Raw genomic sequence first — 21,400 nt, 5'->3', positions numbered from 1 at the left:
CTCTTTGGCTCTCACGTTTGCATTGGCTTTGCAAAGCAATTATCAAATTTTCATCAACAACCAAATATGACATTCTAAGTGTCAGATCACTAGTTGTGGCATATTCTTTTCTGTTATGTCACAAAATCCGGAAGTATTTTGCTGTAAAGACTTTATTTGTGTAGTGGGAAGGCTGCATCGTACTATAGTGGTTAAAAATAAAGAAAAGAAGAAAAGTGATTTTGAGGAGTCCCAGATCCTGCTATGTGACCTTAGTGAGATTCTATTTTCCAATCTGTAGGATAAAGAGAATTGTCTTGAGATAGAGTACCATTGGTACTTGAACCTCAGAAGAGGCATTTACTTTGTCATCTCCATTGATTCATCTTATATTTTTGCTGTATAGAAAGATAATGAGCGTGGGCTGGGGTTATGGCTCAGCGGTAGAGTGCTCACCTAGCATGCGTGAGGCCCTGGGTTCCATCCTCAGCACCACATATAAATAAATAAATAAGATAAAGGTATTGTGTCCAACTACAACTAAAAAATAAATATTAAAAAAAGAAAGAAAGATGAAAAGCCTGATCTATAGAATAAAGTTTGAAAATTCTTCTCTCTGCTAATTTGAATTTGGACTGAATCACCAGCTCCAAAAATGGCTCCCTGAGCCCAAACAGGAATAGGAGAAAGTGGAGCCAGGAACAGACCTCACTCCTGCAGGGCACTGGTATGCAGGAGTGTAATGAGACTACAGGAAGGGCCCCAGATGTTGGGCAAAAAAAGGCTTCCCGGTGCCCAACAATTTAGCTGCCAAAACACAAATGCCTCAGAGCCGAGTTGGAGTCCAACTCTTTACCTATTACATTTTACTTCCAAACTTCATCTGCCTGCTCTGAATTCCCAGAGCTCAACAATTTCCATTACAAATGTGTCTGAACTCAAATAACCCTGAGTCTCTTCCAAGAAGCCTCAGAAGCTGAATCTGTCCAGCTCCACAGAACCCAGAGCTATTATTTCATTAGGTGATCACAGAGAGTAGCCTTTTCTCCAATTTGCAAGGCAGACATTTCAGACTCATCTACCCAGTGGCATTAGTTACATTCTGTGCAAACGTGCAGAGCAAGGTAATGGGATGTGGTGGCACAGCCCATATCTCATGGGGCAGGATGTCTACCACCCATCCTCTTTCTTTTCTACCTGAGTAAAAGCCATTGTGCTTTCTTACTCCTTAGGCAGCCTTGTCAGGGAAATAAGAGGACAGAAATTAAGGAGGAAAAGAACCTTCTGATCATCCTATTTATTTTTTTCAGTCCTGAGAAAGCAATTTGAAGTAACACCCTATCTTTCAGCTGCAAAAGAACATTTCAAGTACACCAGCTCAATTTAATGCATTCTCTTCTCCAGGAAAGATGAAATAAGCTTTTATAATGTGACATGTCCTTAGTTCAGTATTCATCTCTTCCATGGAGATAACATATAGAACATAAACCACCTTCCCGACTTGAAGTACGTTCAAAGATAATACATTCTGCGTTTCCTAAGAAAGTTCATGTTGTTAACCAAATTTACAACTCTAAATTAAAGCTTTCTCCTTCTCCCCCATTGATTTAGAATTAGCATGGAATTAAATGTCAAAGGAGAGGGAATTTATAATTTACTAAATAGGTTAACAATTCATTTAAGCTGTGTTCAACATAATCTGTAAATGGGAGTGAATCACTACAGCTAGCCCTGAGTTTGAATTGCTTTTGAAAAAGGGAAAAGTTGGGGCTCAGAGTGTGGCTCAGAGTTAGAGTGTGTGCTTAGCATGCATGCAATCCTGGGTCCAATCCTTAGCACCAGAAATAAATAAACAGATGAAGGGGTAGCGTTGGATTCTGCATTTAAAGTCATTAGCTTAAGCTCTGCAGTGTGACCACTGTGGAACCTTGGTCACTATTATGGGTAACAGGTGTAGTCCAATATCCGACCACGTTAGTTCAGCCTCTCTTCTTTCAGGATACACTGAAAGTAATGCACATGGCCTTGAGGTCACTAGAGTTAGGGTTATCTGGCAGCCATCAAGTTCACTTTTACTTTGCTTCTAGAGTTAGGATTCAACTATTAAAAAGAATGTGGAAACTGGAATTTGTGTAACCTTATCTAATTCCTTAGAATTTTTCATTAGTGCTCAAACAAAGAGGAGCATCTCCAGGCATCTCCACAGTTAATGTGAATTCTTTGACTCACTTTAGAATCCACTGACCAGGTAAGCGATAGACGGCAGAACCAGGTGGCCAGTCCTTAGGAAACTCCAGCTAGTGTGCCTTTGAGATTCAGGCCTCAGGAATCTGCCATGTCAGGCCATTATTCACACCCACACCACAGGCATAGTCCAAAATGCAGTTAACTTCAAAACTGATCAGAAAACAACCAGCAGATCCCTGTGAGATAAGAGCTGTCTTCCTGTAAACAAGATATTCATAATGACAGAGGTGATGGTAATTATAATAATGTTACCTCCTGGAATTCAGAGAATAGATTTTTACTACCAGCAAGCTAAGCAGCCTGGGTTGGCAGCACTGGAGCAGAACAGCAGGTTTTTAAAATGCAGTGTTGCATAATCAGTAGCCATTGAGAGATGCAAAGAAACCTGGTTTTCTAAATCACAGAACCAAAATTTTAGAGTTTGCTTATTCATATGCTATGCTTAGTGAAGTAAACAATGCGACCTTGACTCGTAGAAACAAAAATAATTACCTTCAATGTATTTGTTGTAACAATAAAATTATCTCAGGTAAGGTGCAAAAAGTGGGCAGCTGTCAAACTTACCTGTGCCTCTTCTAGGCTGTACAAGCTGTGTGAGCCCCCTCCCCCGGCTGGAGAAGAATGAAGAGAATCCCAAGGAACCAAGCAGGTGGAAGCTTCTGAACACTGGCCCTGACCAGTACATGCTGGTTCAGCATTCTCCACTGAAAATAAAAGAACTGCATTTTTTTTTCTTTCCTCTAAATCTTTCCCCTCGATGTTTTATAACTAATGCTCAGTTTGTACTTGGATATTTATGCTGGAAATGGGTAGGAGTTCATTCAGACATCAGCTTCACAAAGTGATCTCTGTAGATTGATGTCATGTCTTCATTTTTCAGGCAAAAATTCATCTCCAGAATTTATAGAAAAAAAAAAATGTCCGAGATAAAAACATTTAACTGTTGGTCTCCTCTCGGATTCATTCATTTGATTGTATCTGTTTTCAGTTTCCCCAAATGGACACATGTAATAGTGGATAGTTTTGCTTGAAGAAGTCTGTCACTGAAAAACACATGGCTACACTCGGCACATCGTCATGTGAAAGTTAAGAATGGTATAGACTGAGAGGCATAGGTTCCCCTCCCCCATTCATGTCAGAGGAGGGTATATGTGTGGAAGCTGGAAACACCTGCTTCTCTGTTTGTCCTAAGGGCTGCTCAGTAGAGGAGAAGAGAGCTTTCAGGCCTCCAGCGAGACTTTCTTCCATTACTTCCAAGTGTACTTCATGCTCATGAACAAGTCCAGTGAGCTGGTGCTGTCTTTGGTCTCTGCTGTGGGCCTGGCTTCCCAAGGATACCTGTCTCGCATGCTGTAGCATCAGTGGCCCTGGGTAGGGCATGGTGTGGGGATCAGAAAGGTGAGGGGAAAGGGAATAATGGGTCCAGAAGAAAAAAAATAAACCTATTTAAAAACTCACATGTCTACCTTAGGAAGAAACCTAAAACTCAGTTTTTGGAAGCCTTTCCACAAGATGTCAGACTCAAAAGAATTCACCATCAGGAGTGCTTTTTTTCATCCAAGTATTGTACAAGATGTGAAAAATAAAGCTTTACTTGTTATACTTTAAAAGGACCACTGGAAACCTTGACTGTGGACACAAAGTATATTCCATGTTCATCCTAAAGTATGTGTGATTTTTGTCATTTCTGCATTGATATAATAGTATGGTTTTATCATTGTGAATAATTAACATTGATTTTAAATTCATAATTCTCAAAATAATGGAAAGATTCTTACTGTGTTTATAATAATTGGAGCCACACTTTGCTTCACAACAGGAGGAAGCTCTGAGAAAAGTGTCGCTAGGCAATTTCATCATCATGCAATATCATGCGCTTACACAAGCTGAGATGGCAATGACATCATTAGATGGTTTAATTTGTGGGACCCCTGTCATATATGCTGTCCTTCATTAACCAGAATGTCATTATGCAGCACATGACTGCATGTGGATTTAGACTAAGTATGTGAAATAAACGTGGTTTAGGCAAATCGTTATTAAATTTTAATTTGCAAAATCTAATAATGGCTTTCATACTATCATTAAAAACCTTCATCACTAGCAGTTGTGTTTTGAATAACAAAAATACCGTGTTCTATGTTATGTCTGTAAACTCACTGGTCAAGGTAATAGTTGTCATTTGGCACGGAAGCACTTGAGATTCTTCTGTTGAGCCCATAGAAATAGCAACAAACAAGGAAACCAAGATCAAAGTGTCCAGATCAAAAGTTGGACATTTTGAGTTTAATGAAGATAATGACCTTCACATAAGTTTCTATATTAAATAACTCTGGACTCTCTGAGGTCTCACATTCTTGACATTTTCAGCAAGTGATCCTGAAGGCTCATCTAATTTGTGATTTTTTTTTTCCTGTTCTGAAAATTCAATAACTTTCAACGCAGGGCTAATGAGTGAACACAACGGGTTGATTACCTGGTACTTATCATGTTGTCATTACTGTCTTCTAGTCACCATCCGGGCAGTGATCCTCATCAGAGGCCTGTCACCTAAACATTTTAGAACTTTGCCACATCTTCTGGGCCCCACTATCTGATCTTTAGGTATTTACAAATTAACATATTTTAAAGGGTCTAATTTCTATAATAGAATATGCTCAATAATATTTTCAGGGTTAAATGTACGTGTACAATCTATCAGTGTATATGCTACTTACTAAATTCATGAACGCCTGAATGGTTAATATTAACATGAGTCACTGTTGTTTTTTACTGTAATAATATCTGTAACTAATATCTACTAAATGATCACTGTATGCTAAGTGGCACCTCTGTTTGCTTTTCCCACATTTTGTTACTACTTCACATAATCCTCATAACATTGATATTAGTTGGTATTCTTTTTATCACTCCCATTTTATTTGCATTTGAGGAACTGAAGCAAAGAATGTTCCAGTGACTTGTACCAGTTCGTATGACTCACAAGTGGTAGAAGCAAAATTCAAGCCCAGGAAATCCTTTTTCTTAATATGTTATGCTGCTTTTCCATGTTGATATAACAACTATTGTAATATTACCAATTACTTGTTAGGAAAGTTGGAGTTATATGGCATGCGTTGCCATGAAAATATACATATTAAGCTGAAAAAAAAAAGTGAATGGGGGCTGGGGTTGTGGCTCAGTGGCAAAGCACTTTTCTCGAATGTGTAGATCACTGGGTACAATCCTCAGCACCACATAAAGATAATAAATAAATAAATAAATATATTGTTTCCATCTGTAGCTTAAAAAAAAAGTGAGTGGAACTATGTGAAATGCCTTTAACACATGAAAATCATAGGATTTCCTGGACATTTTACCATTTGGATACACATTTTGAGGAAACCCAGTGCTGTTGCAAACTGAACAAAATATTTTAAGTCATATGCCTTATAATCAAAAGATGGTAGTTTTAGATATATATTGCAAGTCTAGAATGTAATGATATAAAATTTGACTATTAATTCCAAAACAGTGGTAATAGTAGAAAAACAAAACAAAACATCTAATGGGTCAATTTTTCAATACCATATTATGTCTCCTTATGATACTGGACATTTAATTTGTCTTGAATTTTAGAACCATGTTCCTCTGTAACCATGGTTCCTTCAAATATTGCTAAAGCCTGCTAACTGTTCATCCAAACTCTGGATTTAGACATCTGCCCCTTCCTACCTAAAAGGGAAGGAGAGTCATGTATTGAAATTTGGGATCTCTGCATAGGACCTGACTTAAAAATAATTAATTAGTGGGGCTGTGGTTGTGGCTTAGTGGTAGAGCACTTGCCTGGCACATGCAAGACACTGGGTTTGATCCTCAGCACTATGTAGAAATAAATAAATAAAATAAAGGTATTTTGTCCATCTCCAACTAAAAATATTTTTTAAAATAATAATTAGTAACTCAGAGTCAATGCATCATAAATATTTTATCATAACTGATACATATTTTCTAATATTATAAAATTTAGTGTGCTGTTAAAGAGTATGAGGAGTTTGAAAACACTAGAAATTTACATCTGTTTCCATTAGAATTTAAGGAAGGGGAAGGATTTCTGTACTAGTTTTACTTTTGTTAGCTATGTAATGTTGAATTTAGATTGTAAGCTTTATTTTATAAACCAGTATCCCAACCTGAAGTCTCACACTATCTTCTGTCCCTTCCAAGTACATTCTTCCAGTGGTTTAGGGTCCTGTGCGTTTTGGCCACTCTTCTTGCAGCAACAATATTCAATTTAAAATGAGGTCAACTTCTTAGGATACTGTAAAACCTATGACATTGATTATGACTATTCATTTAAATTTTGAGATCATTAAATGAAAAAGGAAATGAAGTTGATCCTAATGATAATTGTACTAGCCAAGAAAATGAACAGGCAAGCAAATTGTAAGGGGCAAACTGATTTAAGGAAAGAAAACCCTTTTCAAGGGTTTTTCTGACAGCATATTTTATAGGCAAGATTAGTATTTATTGATTTGGAAGTATTAGGTTGAGAATAAATTGCGCCATGTATTTAAAACTAAGAATATATTTTTTACCTAAAATACTAAAGTATTCTTTCACTAGATGAAGTAGATCTTTTTCTGTATAACATGGTTTAATGCTGATTAGTGGGCACCTTTTTTATTCACTTATGTTTTTATAAACTCATAATAAGGAAATGTAAAATCAATAGTCATCCTTCAGGTCTCTTGTACTTTATATTTTACTTCAAATGTCATTTTCCTTTACAAGTACTATTGAAACTAGATTGGACTGAATTGCTTCTGAATTTTTGGAATCTATATTTAATTTTTAAGGACTAATTTTATGTGTAACATCTTACTAAATTATAGTTTAACAACTCATAGTAATAGTAATATATATTCATTTACCTGTTTGCTGAATGGGTTATCAGTTGTCTTCTTTAACTCTTAGGGGAAAAGATTTTGAAATGGTTTAGGATGATCTGAATTTCAATTATGAAAAAATATTTTGTATTCTCTCAAGTGTTTGCAATTTTAGTGATAATTCTCAGCAAAGCTTTAACTTTCAGAACAGGTTGGGAAAATATAAGAGGGGTTGTGCCAAGAATAGCCCCAGGTGATTCCCTTTACAAGTATACTGGCCGCCATCTTCCTTGGTGCTACAATTCCATAATAGTCGTTATGGCTAATCTTTGGTTTCAGAAGAATTTGACTACTTCAACAATTTGCCATTAAAAGCAATCTCAGTATTCATATTGGCAAACATCTAAGAGCAAGCATGGAAGACTGTTATGTGGCCTGTGTGTCTTTTAGCCTTTGTTCCCTAGACACAAGGTCTACTTCACTCAGGATAGTTTGCTTCTCTCTCTGAGAAGAGATTTCTGAAGTCTACTAGGTGTACTAAATGAGATATATCTGTGTGTATGTCTATATATATTGTATGTATTTACTACTTTTGTTTTTATGATAACTCATTATAAAAGTCACTGAGATTCTTGTGTCTTGTTTTACAGTAAGATATGAAAAATGGAATTGTTCAGTGTATGTAATGTAGACATCAGAACTGTCCAAAGTAGTAAGTGTACTTGGTTGAACATCTTTCAATCACTGATGCTAGTTTGGTATATTTTAGTCTGCTTTTTGTAACCATTACAAAATGCCTGAAATAATAAGCTTATAAAGAAAAAAGGTTCGTTTCAGCTTACAGTTTGAGAGGTTCTAAATGATCACTTGGCCCCATGATGTTGGGCCTGTAGCAAAGCAACATATCATGGCAGGAGTACATGGCAGAGCATATCCACTCAATTTGTGATCAGGAAGCAAGGAAAGAAAAGGGACCAGGGTCCTGCAGTCCCTTTCAAGGGTACACCCCCCAATGACATAACTTTCTCTCATAAGCCCCACCTGCATATGGTTTCACCAGTAGTGCCCTCTACTACATGGACCTTTGAGGGACATTCAAAATACAAACCATACTACTCACAATTCAGTTTGAAATGATTTGATCTGGCTTTGCCATTAAGAAGTAACTGATTAAAAAGAAAATCGTTAAGTTTTAAAATTACAGTTCTACTAGAAATAGGAAGGTTTTGGTAGTTAATTTTAGGTGCAAATAACAGAATTAATGTCATGTAGGAATTCAACAAATGCTTTCAAGATTTTATGTTGTACAGGGTGCAGCTGGTGGGTCAAGTGTTCGTGTTGGTTGTTTGGTTCGGAAATCTTCAGTGTGTCTGTGTTTATTGATCACTTGTATCTTTTAAAATGGCAATATTTGTAACAAACCTAATATCATGTGCATATAAATATTGTATGTAGTCAAGAATACTAAGTTGGTGAAATACTTTAGAAAACACTTTCAAATTTGAATATCTAATGCTTCAAGCAAATTTGTTAGAGTTTCAGATGAATATATATTTTTGTAACTGCCAAGTAAATGAGTAGAACATAGCTTTTTGATTAAAAAATATTTTTATAAGTCCTCATTTACACAGTATTCATTATTTTAAATAGCAAAATATCAAATTGGTTCTATAAATAGTAATTGTTTTAAGTATATCTATATTTAACATCATATAACATCCCAAATTTTAATGATATATTTCATCTGAATGTGTTATTAGCCCCTTTTCTTGTAAAATATCTATGTAACATAGTTCTGATCACTTCATATTTTGTGTATGATTAAAATTATCAGAGTGCATTATGTATTTTATGTCATTTATTTGTGTGTGCATTAAATATTGAAAGGGTAACATCGTATCATAAATATCAACAATAATAAAGGGAATTGTAGTGTAAGCAGTTCAGCTCCTTTTCATTTACATGTAATTAATTCCTCTTACATTCTTCCCTGACTAAAAGACCAACCATGAAACATAGATTTTTTTTACCCTTCAAGAATTCACAAACTTGACTGGCTCAGTGGTGTGTGCCTGGAAACTCAGGGACTTGGGAAGCTGAGGCAGGAAGATCATAAGTTCTAAGCCAGCTTCAGCAACTCAGCAAGGACCTAAGCAATTAGCAAGACACTATCTCAAAAATAAAAAGGGTTGGGGATGTGGCTCAGTGGTTAAGCACCTCTGGGTTCAATCCCTGGTATTAAAAAAAAAAAATCACAAGCTCAATAGAAGAAAGTTGATATGTGTGCATGAAGCAAATATATAAATACGAGCTGGAGAGATAGGAACTACTAGGAAGGAACCAGAATAAGAAGCTTGATAATGAGACATAGCATAGGAAACTTCATGGGAAATAAGACCTGTGCTGTTCTCTGAATTAACTAGCCGAGCTTTCAAGGTGTCTCCAATACTTAAATTATGTATGAGCCATTCTCCTGGTTGCTGAGGGCGTTACAGATGCACATAATTCCCTAAACATAAGGTTAAAGAAATTGGTATATTTAAGGTGATTCATGGAGTGCACAGACCAAAATGTTAACTACCAATGGAGAGCAATGAGAAGCACAGGCTATAGAAATTGAATTTAGATCCAATTAAACTTGAACTTCTGGAACATCTACAGATTACTTATCAGCTACTGAGCTAAGCTGAAGAACTTGTAACTAGAAACACATATATGGCCATTGTTGTAATGGAGTTTACAGACTAAAGGAGGAAACATTGATATTAATATAAAAAATGATGGGAGAAGGCTAGGTTAGCAAGGGTAGTGGCTTTCAGGACAGATAAAATTAAGCATCAGGATAAGGGAAGCTTTTTAACCTTGTTAGCTAGAACTGAACGACGCTAAGACAGAAATGCAGTGGTATTTTGGTAGGGTGGTGAACAGATTCGTCCGGACAGAGGATAAAGATGTTCGGATGTGATTAGAAAAAGACAGATGGAAAATAAGATGGGGTTTGGGTGGTGTGTATCTCTGAAGGCCAGGCTAAGAGGTCTGGACATAGAGAGTATAAGAAAATTGAGATAAATAGCTGATGGCAGTGATAAGGAATTACAAATTCCAGGTGGGAAGCTTAGAGAATCTGTAGCTGTTGAAGGTGTGGGCTAGCTTTGGAAATGTCAAAAACAATATTAATGGAAGAAGCAAAAATCAATAACTGGATTTTACTTTTTGCAGATTGCTAGTAGACTCTGAGATGGCAAATTTAATACAGCTATAAGAGTGAGAAAATAGAATCAGCAAGTGTAGGCTGTTTGTTTTAAAATAGCCTTCCAGCCCCTTGGGTTCCAGAGATGTTCCTGGGACACACAGGCACCCAGGCACACACCATGCAAGATTTGTGTGTGTGTGTGTGTGTGTGTGTGTGTGTGTGTGTGTGTGTTAAAATTAGGTTTGAGAAACACAAAGTTAAGCAAGTTTATTACAGGACTCCCCAACCTCCTAATGTCATAATAACAAATGTGATTTTGGAGGAGAGATGTGGTATGCAGTATTCTTTGAGCTCATGAGAAAATGGGATGTGTTTCGTGGAAGACTTGTTAATATTTCCCTGGAGTGCAAGTATTCATCAAAGGATGATACGGGAAAACTGTTCTGGGAAATAACATGAATGGAAAATAAAAATAGTTAACACACTAATGGGGATGGCAGCATGTTTACCTGATGGGGTGTCATTGAGGCTTGAAGGAAGAGATGACAAGTATCTACAGAAATGAACAGTCACAGCAAGTTAGGGTTAAAAGCAGGTTGCATGGTTCTTTCACCCTGAACCTATGTTCAGGGCACCATGGCCAGGAAGAGCTCATTCCACAGGGATTCAAAGGTATCCTCTCCCTTCCCATGCCTAGCCATGTGATGGGATGTCAGGTTGGAGGTCACTTTGATATGTTAAAACTTGTCTCCAGTTTTCTCTGGTTTCTGGACTAAATTTGGAATGCTTGTTGGCCATTGTCCAGGCAACATAAGTCAGATGACTTAAAGACTAATTTTCTCTTCTCAAGAAATATTCAAAAGACATAGACTGTATGGGGTTCTCCAGCTTGACCTTGGTTGACCACTTGAAGATTATCTAAATGCAGTGATCTAAATTCTGATTGATTGCTCAAAGCCAGGTCATACTGTGACAATATAAACACCTAGATATTTAGAAAGATATTTGTCTCACCTATGCCACCTCCAAGATTTCTTTTAATCCGAAATTTTCCAGATGACTAAACGTGGACCTTCTTCCTTGTGAATCCATGGGAGCAAGTTTCAGTACCAGACTGCCTGGAAATTGAGCAAGTCCTAGACGTCTTTGACTCTCTGCCCTTGACTCACTATGTTGCTCTCATTTAGCAGACGCCTGTGAACTCCTTGCCAGCAAAGTGATAAAATATATTATTCCAGAGCTGTGTACTCAGAGGGAAAGGGAGTGATTACCCCATGATATAATAGAGTGTTCTGTTGAGGGCACTTTACTTCAGAGGGATGAAGACAAGTGAGAACATAAATAATGGTCAAAGAATGACTAAGGACATGTGGGGATTGATTGCCAGGAAATATTAGGTCTACTAAGAACTGCTGCTGTTCTGACTGCCCACATGTCGCCTCACTGTTAAAAATGTTTACCCCGAGGTTAGACATTAGGACGTTACCTAACTTTAGCAAGGAGGGAGCTGGAAATACTGAATGATGAATAGACTGGAAGGTGCCGGGAGGCCTCTACACACAATCTTTGAAAAACTTATTTGAGTTGTATAAGTCATTAAACAGATGCTTAGCTAGGAGAAGCTTCTTCATTCTCTTCTTGAGAGGAGATTCTCAACATAAAATTAACTCTCTTAAAATCCACAGTTCCACGGACTTTAGTGTATTCACAATGTCGCCTTTATCTACTTCCAAATAGTTCTCATCACCCTGAAATGGGGGTTTCTAAAATTGAGCTTATATTACATCAAGACAATTGAAGATTCACATTTTTTGACCAACGTGGAGAAGCAGTTCAATGAAGGATGGATAGCCTTTTCAACAAATGGGGCTGGGACGGTCAGATGTTTGTAGGTCAGAAAATGATCCTCCAACTAAATGTTACACACTGCACCAAAAAAATTAACTCCAAATGGATGGTGGACTTAGATTTAAAATATAAAATTACAAAATGTTGAAGGAAAAAATAGAGAAGAAATTCTTAAAGATCTAGAGCTAGACAGATTTTTTTTTTTTTAGCCTTGACATAAAGATCATGATCCATAAAACAGAAAGTTGATAAATTGGACCTTATCAAAATTTAAAACATTTTCTATTTTAGAGCCTATCTGAAGGCAATGAAAAGTGAGTTGCAGACTGGGAGAGAAGTAGAAAACCATCCCATAAATCACGAGTGTCTGATGAAAAGAATTCTGAAAAAAAGTTGCAAAAGATTTCATGCTGTATCATTCATTCATACAAAATTTTTCAACTGGCAAAATGATAGAAATAGACAACAGATTCATGTGTAGACAGGAGGGAAGTTGGTGTGATTAGGTAAGAGCAACAGGAATTGTTTTCACTTGACAGTATTCATGTCAATATCCTGGTTTGAAACTACTACACTTTTCCAAATTGTAAACCTTTGGGGGAAATTAAGTAAACAATACATATACATACTTAGTCTTAAGAGCAAAATACCTAAAAATGAAATTGCATTTGTCAAAACTAATAAACACCATAATTGCTTTCTTGTCCTGTCTGCCTTCTAGCATTGGTTCATTCAGAAAGTCAGTTGCACAAATTGAGCATTTCCTATATGAAAGACTTGGTTTTAGCATTTGGTACCCTGTCAGGTCCTGAGGAAATTGTATTTTAGAAGTAGCAGCAAGTTTGTTGCCTGATTAAGAATCCCACTTCAGGACTTAATAGCTCCATGATCATAAGCAAGTTATTTCCTTTAGCCTCAGATTCCTCAAAAGGTAAATTTATAATAATAATGCCATTTGCTCCAGATGGCTATAAGATGAACTAAATAAGATCAACTAAATAAGATCCATAGATCAGAATTTAGCATTGAGCCTGACAGTTAGAAGCACCTTTAATGGGAACTAAATGGAAAGAGTATTAAGTATTTTGGGACTGATCTAAGTTAGTGGTGAAGGAAAGATCTATTCTCCAGACACATTTCCTTAAGACAGATGGCTTGTTTGAGGAATTGAGAAATAGAATTTGAGGAGTTGGCTGCAGTTTGAAAGCATGGTTTCCCATGTGAAGGAATCGTAGTGTATTTTGTAGGCAGGGGTGAACCTTTGAACGTTTTCAAGCAGGGGAGCCAATTAACGGATCAGAAGAGTTACTGTTGTGATGATTCATATAGTGTTTCTCAGGCCAAGCCCATCAGAATGTCTTGAGGAATTGTACTTGGGGGTATCATTCTCAGTAAGTTTTCCAGGTTTGGGGGATTTTATTTTTATTTTTATTAAAAACCCACGAGCACCAAACTACTGAGCCATTTCCCACATCCCTTTTTTATTTTGAGACAGGGCTGGGCTAAGTTGTTTAGGGTCTCATTAAACTGGCTTTGAACTTGTGATCCTCCTGCCTTGGCTTTCTGAGCAGCTGGGATTATAGGTGTGTTACACTGCACTGGGCCCAAGTGGTTCTTTTTTATACATTTGTATTTGTAAATTGTTAATCTAAAAGCGGCAGAATTCTTTTTTTGTTGTTTGGAACTGGGAATTGAATCTAGGGGTGCTTTACCACTGAGATACACCTCCACTGCAGCACCCCCCCACACACATACCTTTTTTGAGGTAGGGTCTCACTAAATTGCAGAGGGCCTTGCTAAATTGCTGAGATTATCCTCAAACTCGTGATCTTTCTGTCTCAGCCTCCCAAGTCCATGGGTGTGGACCACTGCACCTGGCTAACAGTAGTGGAACTCTTTGTTAAACTCTTTTATTAAAAGGTATAGAAGCTCCTGTTGGGTCAGGTAATGACACCAAATGGGCCTATCCTAGATAAAGTTGCTAGATAATCTCTTGACTGTAAAGAGCAGCCTGATACACTGATGAGCATGTTTCCACATGTTGAAGCTGTTTAGGTTTTCAGAATCCAGATCAATGGCAGTTACTGATCCCTGGAACTGACCATCCTCTGGGAGATATAGCCTCCCCTGGGCTGAGGTGCTGCCACCAGGTCTATAGCCTGCATTTCAGTACTCCATTCTCAAAACCTCATGAAAGCCCAATGCTCCAGGCTTTAGTACTCAGCTGCTGGTGATCCTTTTGCTAATATGCAGCCCTATGATAGGCCATTCCCTTCAATATTCTATATTAAGTCTTCCATTCAGTTTTCTCATATTTGTGCACTTCTCATGGTGGACCAGGGTTCTGGTCCCTAATTTTGCAGACCCCAGGCACCTGCTGCAGTGATCCTCCATAAAGTCTATAGTGAAAAGCTGGAGTTCTTAATGAAAGAGCATCTGAGAAATAAAGATGAGGAGATGTTTTGAGAAAGATTTAGAAGGTAAATTAACAAGAGTTGCCAATCCATAGGGCGCAGAACAGTGAATTGTAGAAACGAGATGGGATGTTGACAAAGTGTTTAGTTTGGACAGTTGGTCCCCATAGTGAGAGAAGGCAGGATGAGTAGCAGACTAGGAAGTGATGAAAATACATGCCCTTTGGCACAAGTTGAATTTGAGGACTTCCAGATGGAGGTAGCAAATAGACTTGTGGAAAAACTCAACTGGATTTCAAGTGAAAGATGAGAACTGAAAAATCAGCAAGTGTAAGTGAATAATTAAGGCATCAACAGGAGTACATGTGGTGAGAAGATTGGAGATCTGAGGGTACTATCCTGAGGCACTAAAATTTAAGCAAAAGAAAAGATTCTGTGAATGAAATTCAAAACAAATATTTGAAGTGGTCGGGAGGAGAAGATCCAGTTAATTGGGTGGCCACAGAAGTCCAGAAAATGGAGTTCAAAAAGGGAATCATCAAATGATTTACTGGATCATATGACTGAGAAGTAGAAAGGACATTTAGTCCTTGAACTACTTTTATTTTTATATGTGTGTGCTTTCTTAAATTTTAGTTGCAAAGTTTTAATGGGCTTCTTTAAAGATCAGGAACATTTTATTTTTCAAAAATCTTACAGCAATAAGCAGTCCTACCAGAATTCCTATTGCCCAACACCTTTATCAACACTGAATGATATTTATATTAGTCCAATACTTATAGTATTAAGTACCAGAACCAAAGTATGAGTGCCTGTGACAGCTAAAACTAAAAATTGAGAGACTGTAACAAAACTGTAAAATGCTGCAGATGACTCTTCTGGGCAAGACCACACTTCATGGTTAAAATGGTGCCATCAGGAATTTCTCTTTGTCTCCTTTTTGCCCTCTTATACTGGCTGTCTCTTAAGAACAACCAGTTGACTATAAAGAAATAAAAGGAAGAAAAATAGAAAAAAATTCAAATTATCACTATTTGCAGATGATATGGTCCTATACCTAGAAGATGCAAAAATCTGCACCAAAAGACTGCTAGAGCTAATAAACAAATATGGCAAAGTAGCAGTTTACAAAACCAACATACAAAAATTAATAGTTTTCCTATATGTTAACAATGAATCTGCTGAGAAAGAAATCAGGAACTCAATCCTATTAACAATAGCCTCAAATAAAATAAAATACCCAGGAACAAATCTAACCAAGAAGGTAAAAGACCTCTACAATGAAAACTAGAAGAAATTAAAGAAGACCTCATAAGACAGAAGACCTCTCATGTTCATGGATAGGCAGAATTAATATTGTCAGAATGAACATACTACCAAAAGCAATACACAGATTCAATGCAATCCCCATCAAAATACCAATGACATTCTTCACAGAAGTAGGAAAAAAACCCAGTCCTAAAGTTGATTTAGAAGAATAAAGGACCCAGAATAGCCAAAGCAACACTTAGTCAAAAAAGCAATGCTAGAGTTGTCATAATACCTGACTTCATATTATACTACAGAGCTATAGTAACAAAAACTGCATGGTACTGGCTTAAAAACAGACACATAGACCAATGGTACAGAATAGAAGACATGGAGACAAACCTACATTATCTACAGTCATCTGATTCTTGACAAAGATCCCAACAATATACATCGGAGAAAAGACAGCCTTTTAACAAATGTTGCTGGGAAAACCAGTTATCTATTTGAAGAAGAATGAAACTAGACCCTTTCCTCTCAACCTGCACAAAAATAAATTCAAAATAGATTGAAGGCCTAGGAATTAGACCAGAAACTATGCAACTACTAGAGGAAAACGTGGGGTCAACACTCCAGCATAGAGGCACAGGCAATGAGTTTCTCAATAGGACACCTTAGGCTCCTCAAATAATGTGAAAATTTAATAAATGGGACAGCATCAAATTAAAAAGCTTCTGCACAGCAAGGAAACCATTATGAATGTGAGTAGAGAATCTACAGAATAGGAGAAAATCTTTGCTAGCTACTCTTCTGACATATAAAGAACTCAATAAACTTTATAACCCCACCCCAACCCCCCAATAAACCAATTAATAAAAGAGCAAATGAAACAGCATTTCTCAAAAGAAGGAAATACAAATGGCCAACAAATATATTTTTTAAAATGTTCAACATCATTAGAAATTAGAGAAATGCAAAGCAAAACTACATTGAAATTTTATCTCATACCAGTCAGAATGGCAATCATCAAGAATACAAACAATATTAAATGCTGGAAAGGATGTGGAGAAAAATACTTTTACATTGTTGGTGAGATTATACATTAGTACCACCACTAGGTAAATCAGTATGGCGGTTCCTCAAAAGATTAGGCATGTAACCACCATATGATTCACTATTCTAAAGAATTAAAATCTTTTTACTGTGGTGATACATGCATAACTATGTTTATAACCAAATTATGGAACCAGCCTAGATGTCCATCAGTGGATGAATGGATAAAGAAAATGTACACATACACAATGGAGTTTCACTCAGCCATAAAGAAAAATAAAATTATGTCATTTGCATAAAACAGGTAGTACTTGAGACTATTATGTTAGTCTCATAATAGTTAGTCTCATAATAAAATAATCCAAATGCAGAACATCAAGTGTTGTATATTTTCTTTCATATGTGGAAGTTAATTACTCAGCCATAAAAAAAGAATGATTTTATAGCATTTGCCGATAAATGGATGAATCTGAAAACTATCATGTCAATCCCCAAAACCCAAAAGTTGAATGGTCTTCTCTGCTATGTGTGCTAAATCACAACAAGGGATGGGGGGAAGAATAGAATTTCAGTGGATTAGACATAGGAGAATGAAGGGAAGGGAGAGGGAGATAGGATCGGAAAGACAGTGGAAAGGATCTGACATAACTTTCCCATATGAACACACCACAGTGAATCTCAGCATGGTGTATATCTATAGGACTGGGACTCTAATTAGAATAAGACGTACTCCGTGTTTGTACAAATATGTCAAAATAAACTCTACTCCCATGTATGACTAAGAAGACCACCACCAACAAAAAGGTGTGGCGGGGGAGGTGTCCCATGAAAATCAAAGAGAGATCAGTAGAAAGAGGAAAGAGACTAGGGGAAGAGAGGGAGGGAGAGGTGGGGAAGGGCCAAGGAGTGATGTTGGCCAAATTATACTGCTGTATTGTGCATATAAGCAAATATGAAACAACAAATCCCATCGTTATGTACAATTATAATGCTCCAATTTTTTAAATGTGGGGAAAAAAAAGAATAGCAAGTTGGCCACCAGGATTTCTAAATTTATATTTCATATACCAACTTCAAAAGAAGAAAACAACCCAAATGTTGCCCTAAAAATCCCTGCCCTGCTTCTCCTTGGTCTAGACAGAGTCACATGCTTTCCCCTAAACCAATCACTAGAATCAAGTGGTATCTTGTTGACCAGACCAGGATTACACTTTCCGTCTCTTAAGAAATGCAACTGTCAGAGATTTGCCAAAAGAAAATCAGAGTGGTATTACCAAAAGCAGGAATGGATTCTGGGCAGGCATAAACAACAGATGGCTGGGAGAGTAGCACTAGAGTGTTCCTGTGCCAATCTTAATTATGTGCTTTATCTTGCATTGACGTGCCAGTCATGTGAAATGGACTGTAAATTCTATGAATTTCCTATCTTTTAAAAGTCGAACAGGAGAATGGTTATCATTAAACGGATATTTGGTCAAGAAGCCAGGAGGTTAAATACTGAACAGAAGAGAAAGGCAAAGCAACTATGGATCACTTTTCTTATTCAGTTGCTAGAAAGAGAAAGGAGAGAGAGAGAGCTCTAGTTTGAGTACGAGAGAGTAAAATAAAAAAATTAAAAAATAAAATAAAATTCTTTTTCCTTATAGGCAGGGATCACTAAAGATTCCTTTCTTATGGATGAAGATGCTTATTTTTTCATATAGCTATTAGGGAAAATGCTTTTCACTGTAAGGGTATGTAAATATTCATGTCTTGGATTTTTTTTTTTTTCCTGCCCTGTTTCATTTGGCTTTGGCCCTTGCAGATGCATTATTCAACTGTGAGCTTCCAGTGTGATGTTAACCTTGGTAAAAATGGGCTAAAGAGTCCCAAGACATATTTGGCAAGTTGATGATACAAACCTGAGCTTCATATTTTATATCAGACATCATCAAGAGTTGAAAAGCAAATGACCTAAATGATGCTGGTTTCCACGTTTAAATGTCACAATATTGTCCGTATCATGAAAATATTCTTTAAGGATAATCAGAGTAAAGTTCCTTGGCACAATTTTGAATTCAGACCTATCAATGGGTGGAATGTCTAATTCTGAACTTATTTCCTAAACCTTCCTTCTGGGATAAAATGAGAATGCTGAGGTAGAAGATCTAGATGATTATTACCAGAGCAGTAATTTGCTGCATAGATGAAAGAGGAAACATTGATGGCTTTGAAATTCAACTTTAAAACTAAGGTTTAAAATGAATGTGTTGTGCCATGATGAGTCAAAGGAGATGATCAAATTCTATTATGCAATACTTTTACATCCGATGCTATAAATCATGAGATGTATGTAAGAGGCATTGCCTGTGGCTTCTCCCGACTGTCTAAGATGCATTTCCAGCATCTTTTGGAGTGACTTTAACTCACTGTCACTTTACTCCTCAAACCAGAGGGGAAAAAGGAAAGGACTATGATTAAATTTCATTTTACCCAGGGCGAGTTCCATCAAAGTTAGTGACATAAACTCAACAGTTCGGCAAGCCCGAATCCTAAGTAATATCAAACTTGCCTTTAGAGAACGGGCATGGTGGAAACTGAAATATGTTCAGGTTAACATTTATATTAGCACTGGTTAATGGGAATAGGTTGAGAAAAAACAATTGATTGAGAAAACTTCAAAAGCAGAACCCTGATTGTAACCCCTGCCAATCCTCATGGGAGTAGCGGCATCTGAAATGTCTCAGTTGAATCATACCTCAGTTTTCATACTTGTCATTATGTTAAATATAGAGACAGTGGGACATGGAATGCCAGCGAGGAAGGAGAGGATGTTAACAAGGAGATGTATTTTCTGCATATAATTCGGGACCAAGTCTCAGACCGGCAGAAAAATAAATGTTTCTGATTCTGGCAGACGAAGAGCGGTGGGGCAGGGGCCTTGTATTAATCATGTCTTTCATTTTCTGTTTTTCTGATGCTTTGTCATTTGACCATTGCTGACCCTGGAGGGACTGCCATACCCAGAGCTAGTCAATTCATAAAGGGACAACATAACTCATGCACAGTCTGCCTTTTCCTACTCAAACCAACCAATCCAGAGCTCACACTCCTGGTCAACTGCATTGTGGGCTTTGACACCCCAGACCACCTTTCACCTGTCCGCATCCCCACACAGCTGGCTGCTAGACAGCAAGGACAGCTCTGAGAGCCTCGGAGACTCTTCAGACCTGTTGTTCTTAAGCCCGCTCACTCTGCCCTGCCCATTCCTTCCCAGAGGAGCCACAGGAAGGCTCTTGTCCTCATTTCCTCCCTTCCCTCTGCCTCTGGTCTGAGTCTAGTGCTGCCTTCATGGTATGGGCTGACCCTTCCATTGGGATCTGGGAGTATAACAAACTGCATTTTTGAGGGCTGTTGTTTCTTGATCTTTTGGCCCTCACCATACGTGAATAATTAAAAAAATGTATTTTTAAGTAGGGAGGGTGTGAAGGGACAGCTGTAAATTTCATCTTAGAATATCTGAGAATATGACAATAAAACTCCATTGATGGGCTGAGGTAGTGGCCCAGTGGTAGAGCGCTTACCTTGCCCTTGGGAGGTACTGGGTTCCATCTTCAGCACCACATAAAAATAAATGAATACAGACATTTTTTTAAAAACCCTCAAATTCCATTGGTATTCTGATTGTTCCTAAAGCCGTTTGGGAACAGTCCCAGACAGATACTCTTATTTTTAACTGCTGGAAGATACCTCCTTAGAGGTCACCAAGGCTCCTTAACATCATCACCTGTACTTTAAATCCTTAACTGGTTGGGCTGATTAGGCAGTTACTTTTACTTAATTAATTGGTTAGATTTTGTTTATCATGTGCTCCTAACTTTGAGCATACGACTGGATGACATGTTTTCTAAGAGGCAAGGTCTCATTTTCTCTTTAAAGTCTGTGGTAAGCTAGTTTGTATCTGGGGAATAAGAATCACGTTGTGGTTCCTGAATCTGGCTCACCATCAGAGTTACTCAGATAATCAGAAGGAAAATGATGCCCTGTTCTCAGGCCTTACTCCAATTTGACTAAGTAATTTTGGTGACAGGTTTGAAAATTCCAAGAGACTATAACTCTAGGCCAGTTCTCAGTCTTTTATGTTCCAGTGCTAGGAACTGATTCCAGGGCCTCACACATGCTGGGCAAGCACCCTACATCTCCAGTCCTTTCTTAAACTTCACTATACTTAGCAATCCCTAGGATGCCTGTTATATCTCAGTTGTTCCAAATGAGGCCTGAGATTCTGCATTTTAGCAAGCTACCTGGTGCCCTAACCACATTTCGAATAACAACCCAGCACATAATTCACCTGGGGGCCTTGTTTAAAAATAAGGCTTCCTGGGAATTTGCCTGGAGATTCTGATTCAGCAGGGTAGGTTGGACCTGGGAATCAGTCCAGATAATTTTTATCATCAGGCAAGTTTGGAATCTACCAGCCTACAGAAAAATATCTGAATGTCATATAATAACGACAATAACAATAATAGAACTACTTTATTCATATGGTGTGTATTGGCACCTATTCTATG

At 37.5% G+C, this 21,400-nt stretch overlaps 1 protein-coding gene across 1 annotated transcript in view; it reads left to right on the top strand.

Moving 5' to 3' along the window:
• Positions 1-3,171, top strand: part of Prex2 (phosphatidylinositol-3,4,5-trisphosphate dependent Rac exchange factor 2) — a 272,774-nt gene extending 269,603 nt beyond the window's left edge. The window contains exon 40 of the mRNA XM_076836448.1: positions 2,806-3,171. Coding sequence (XP_076692563.1) covers positions 2,806-2,851 — 46 coding nt within the window. The 3' untranslated portion in view covers positions 2,852-3,171. The remainder of the gene's footprint in view (positions 1-2,805) is intronic.
• The last annotated feature ends 18,229 nt before the right edge of the window (positions 3,172-21,400 follow it).

The sequence above is a fragment of the Callospermophilus lateralis genome, chromosome 16 (genome assembly GCF_048772815.1).
Source record: "Callospermophilus lateralis isolate mCalLat2 chromosome 16, mCalLat2.hap1, whole genome shotgun sequence".
Lineage (NCBI taxonomy): Eukaryota > Metazoa > Chordata > Mammalia > Rodentia > Sciuridae > Callospermophilus > Callospermophilus lateralis.
This window is presented reverse-complemented; position numbering and strand designations above follow the sequence as displayed.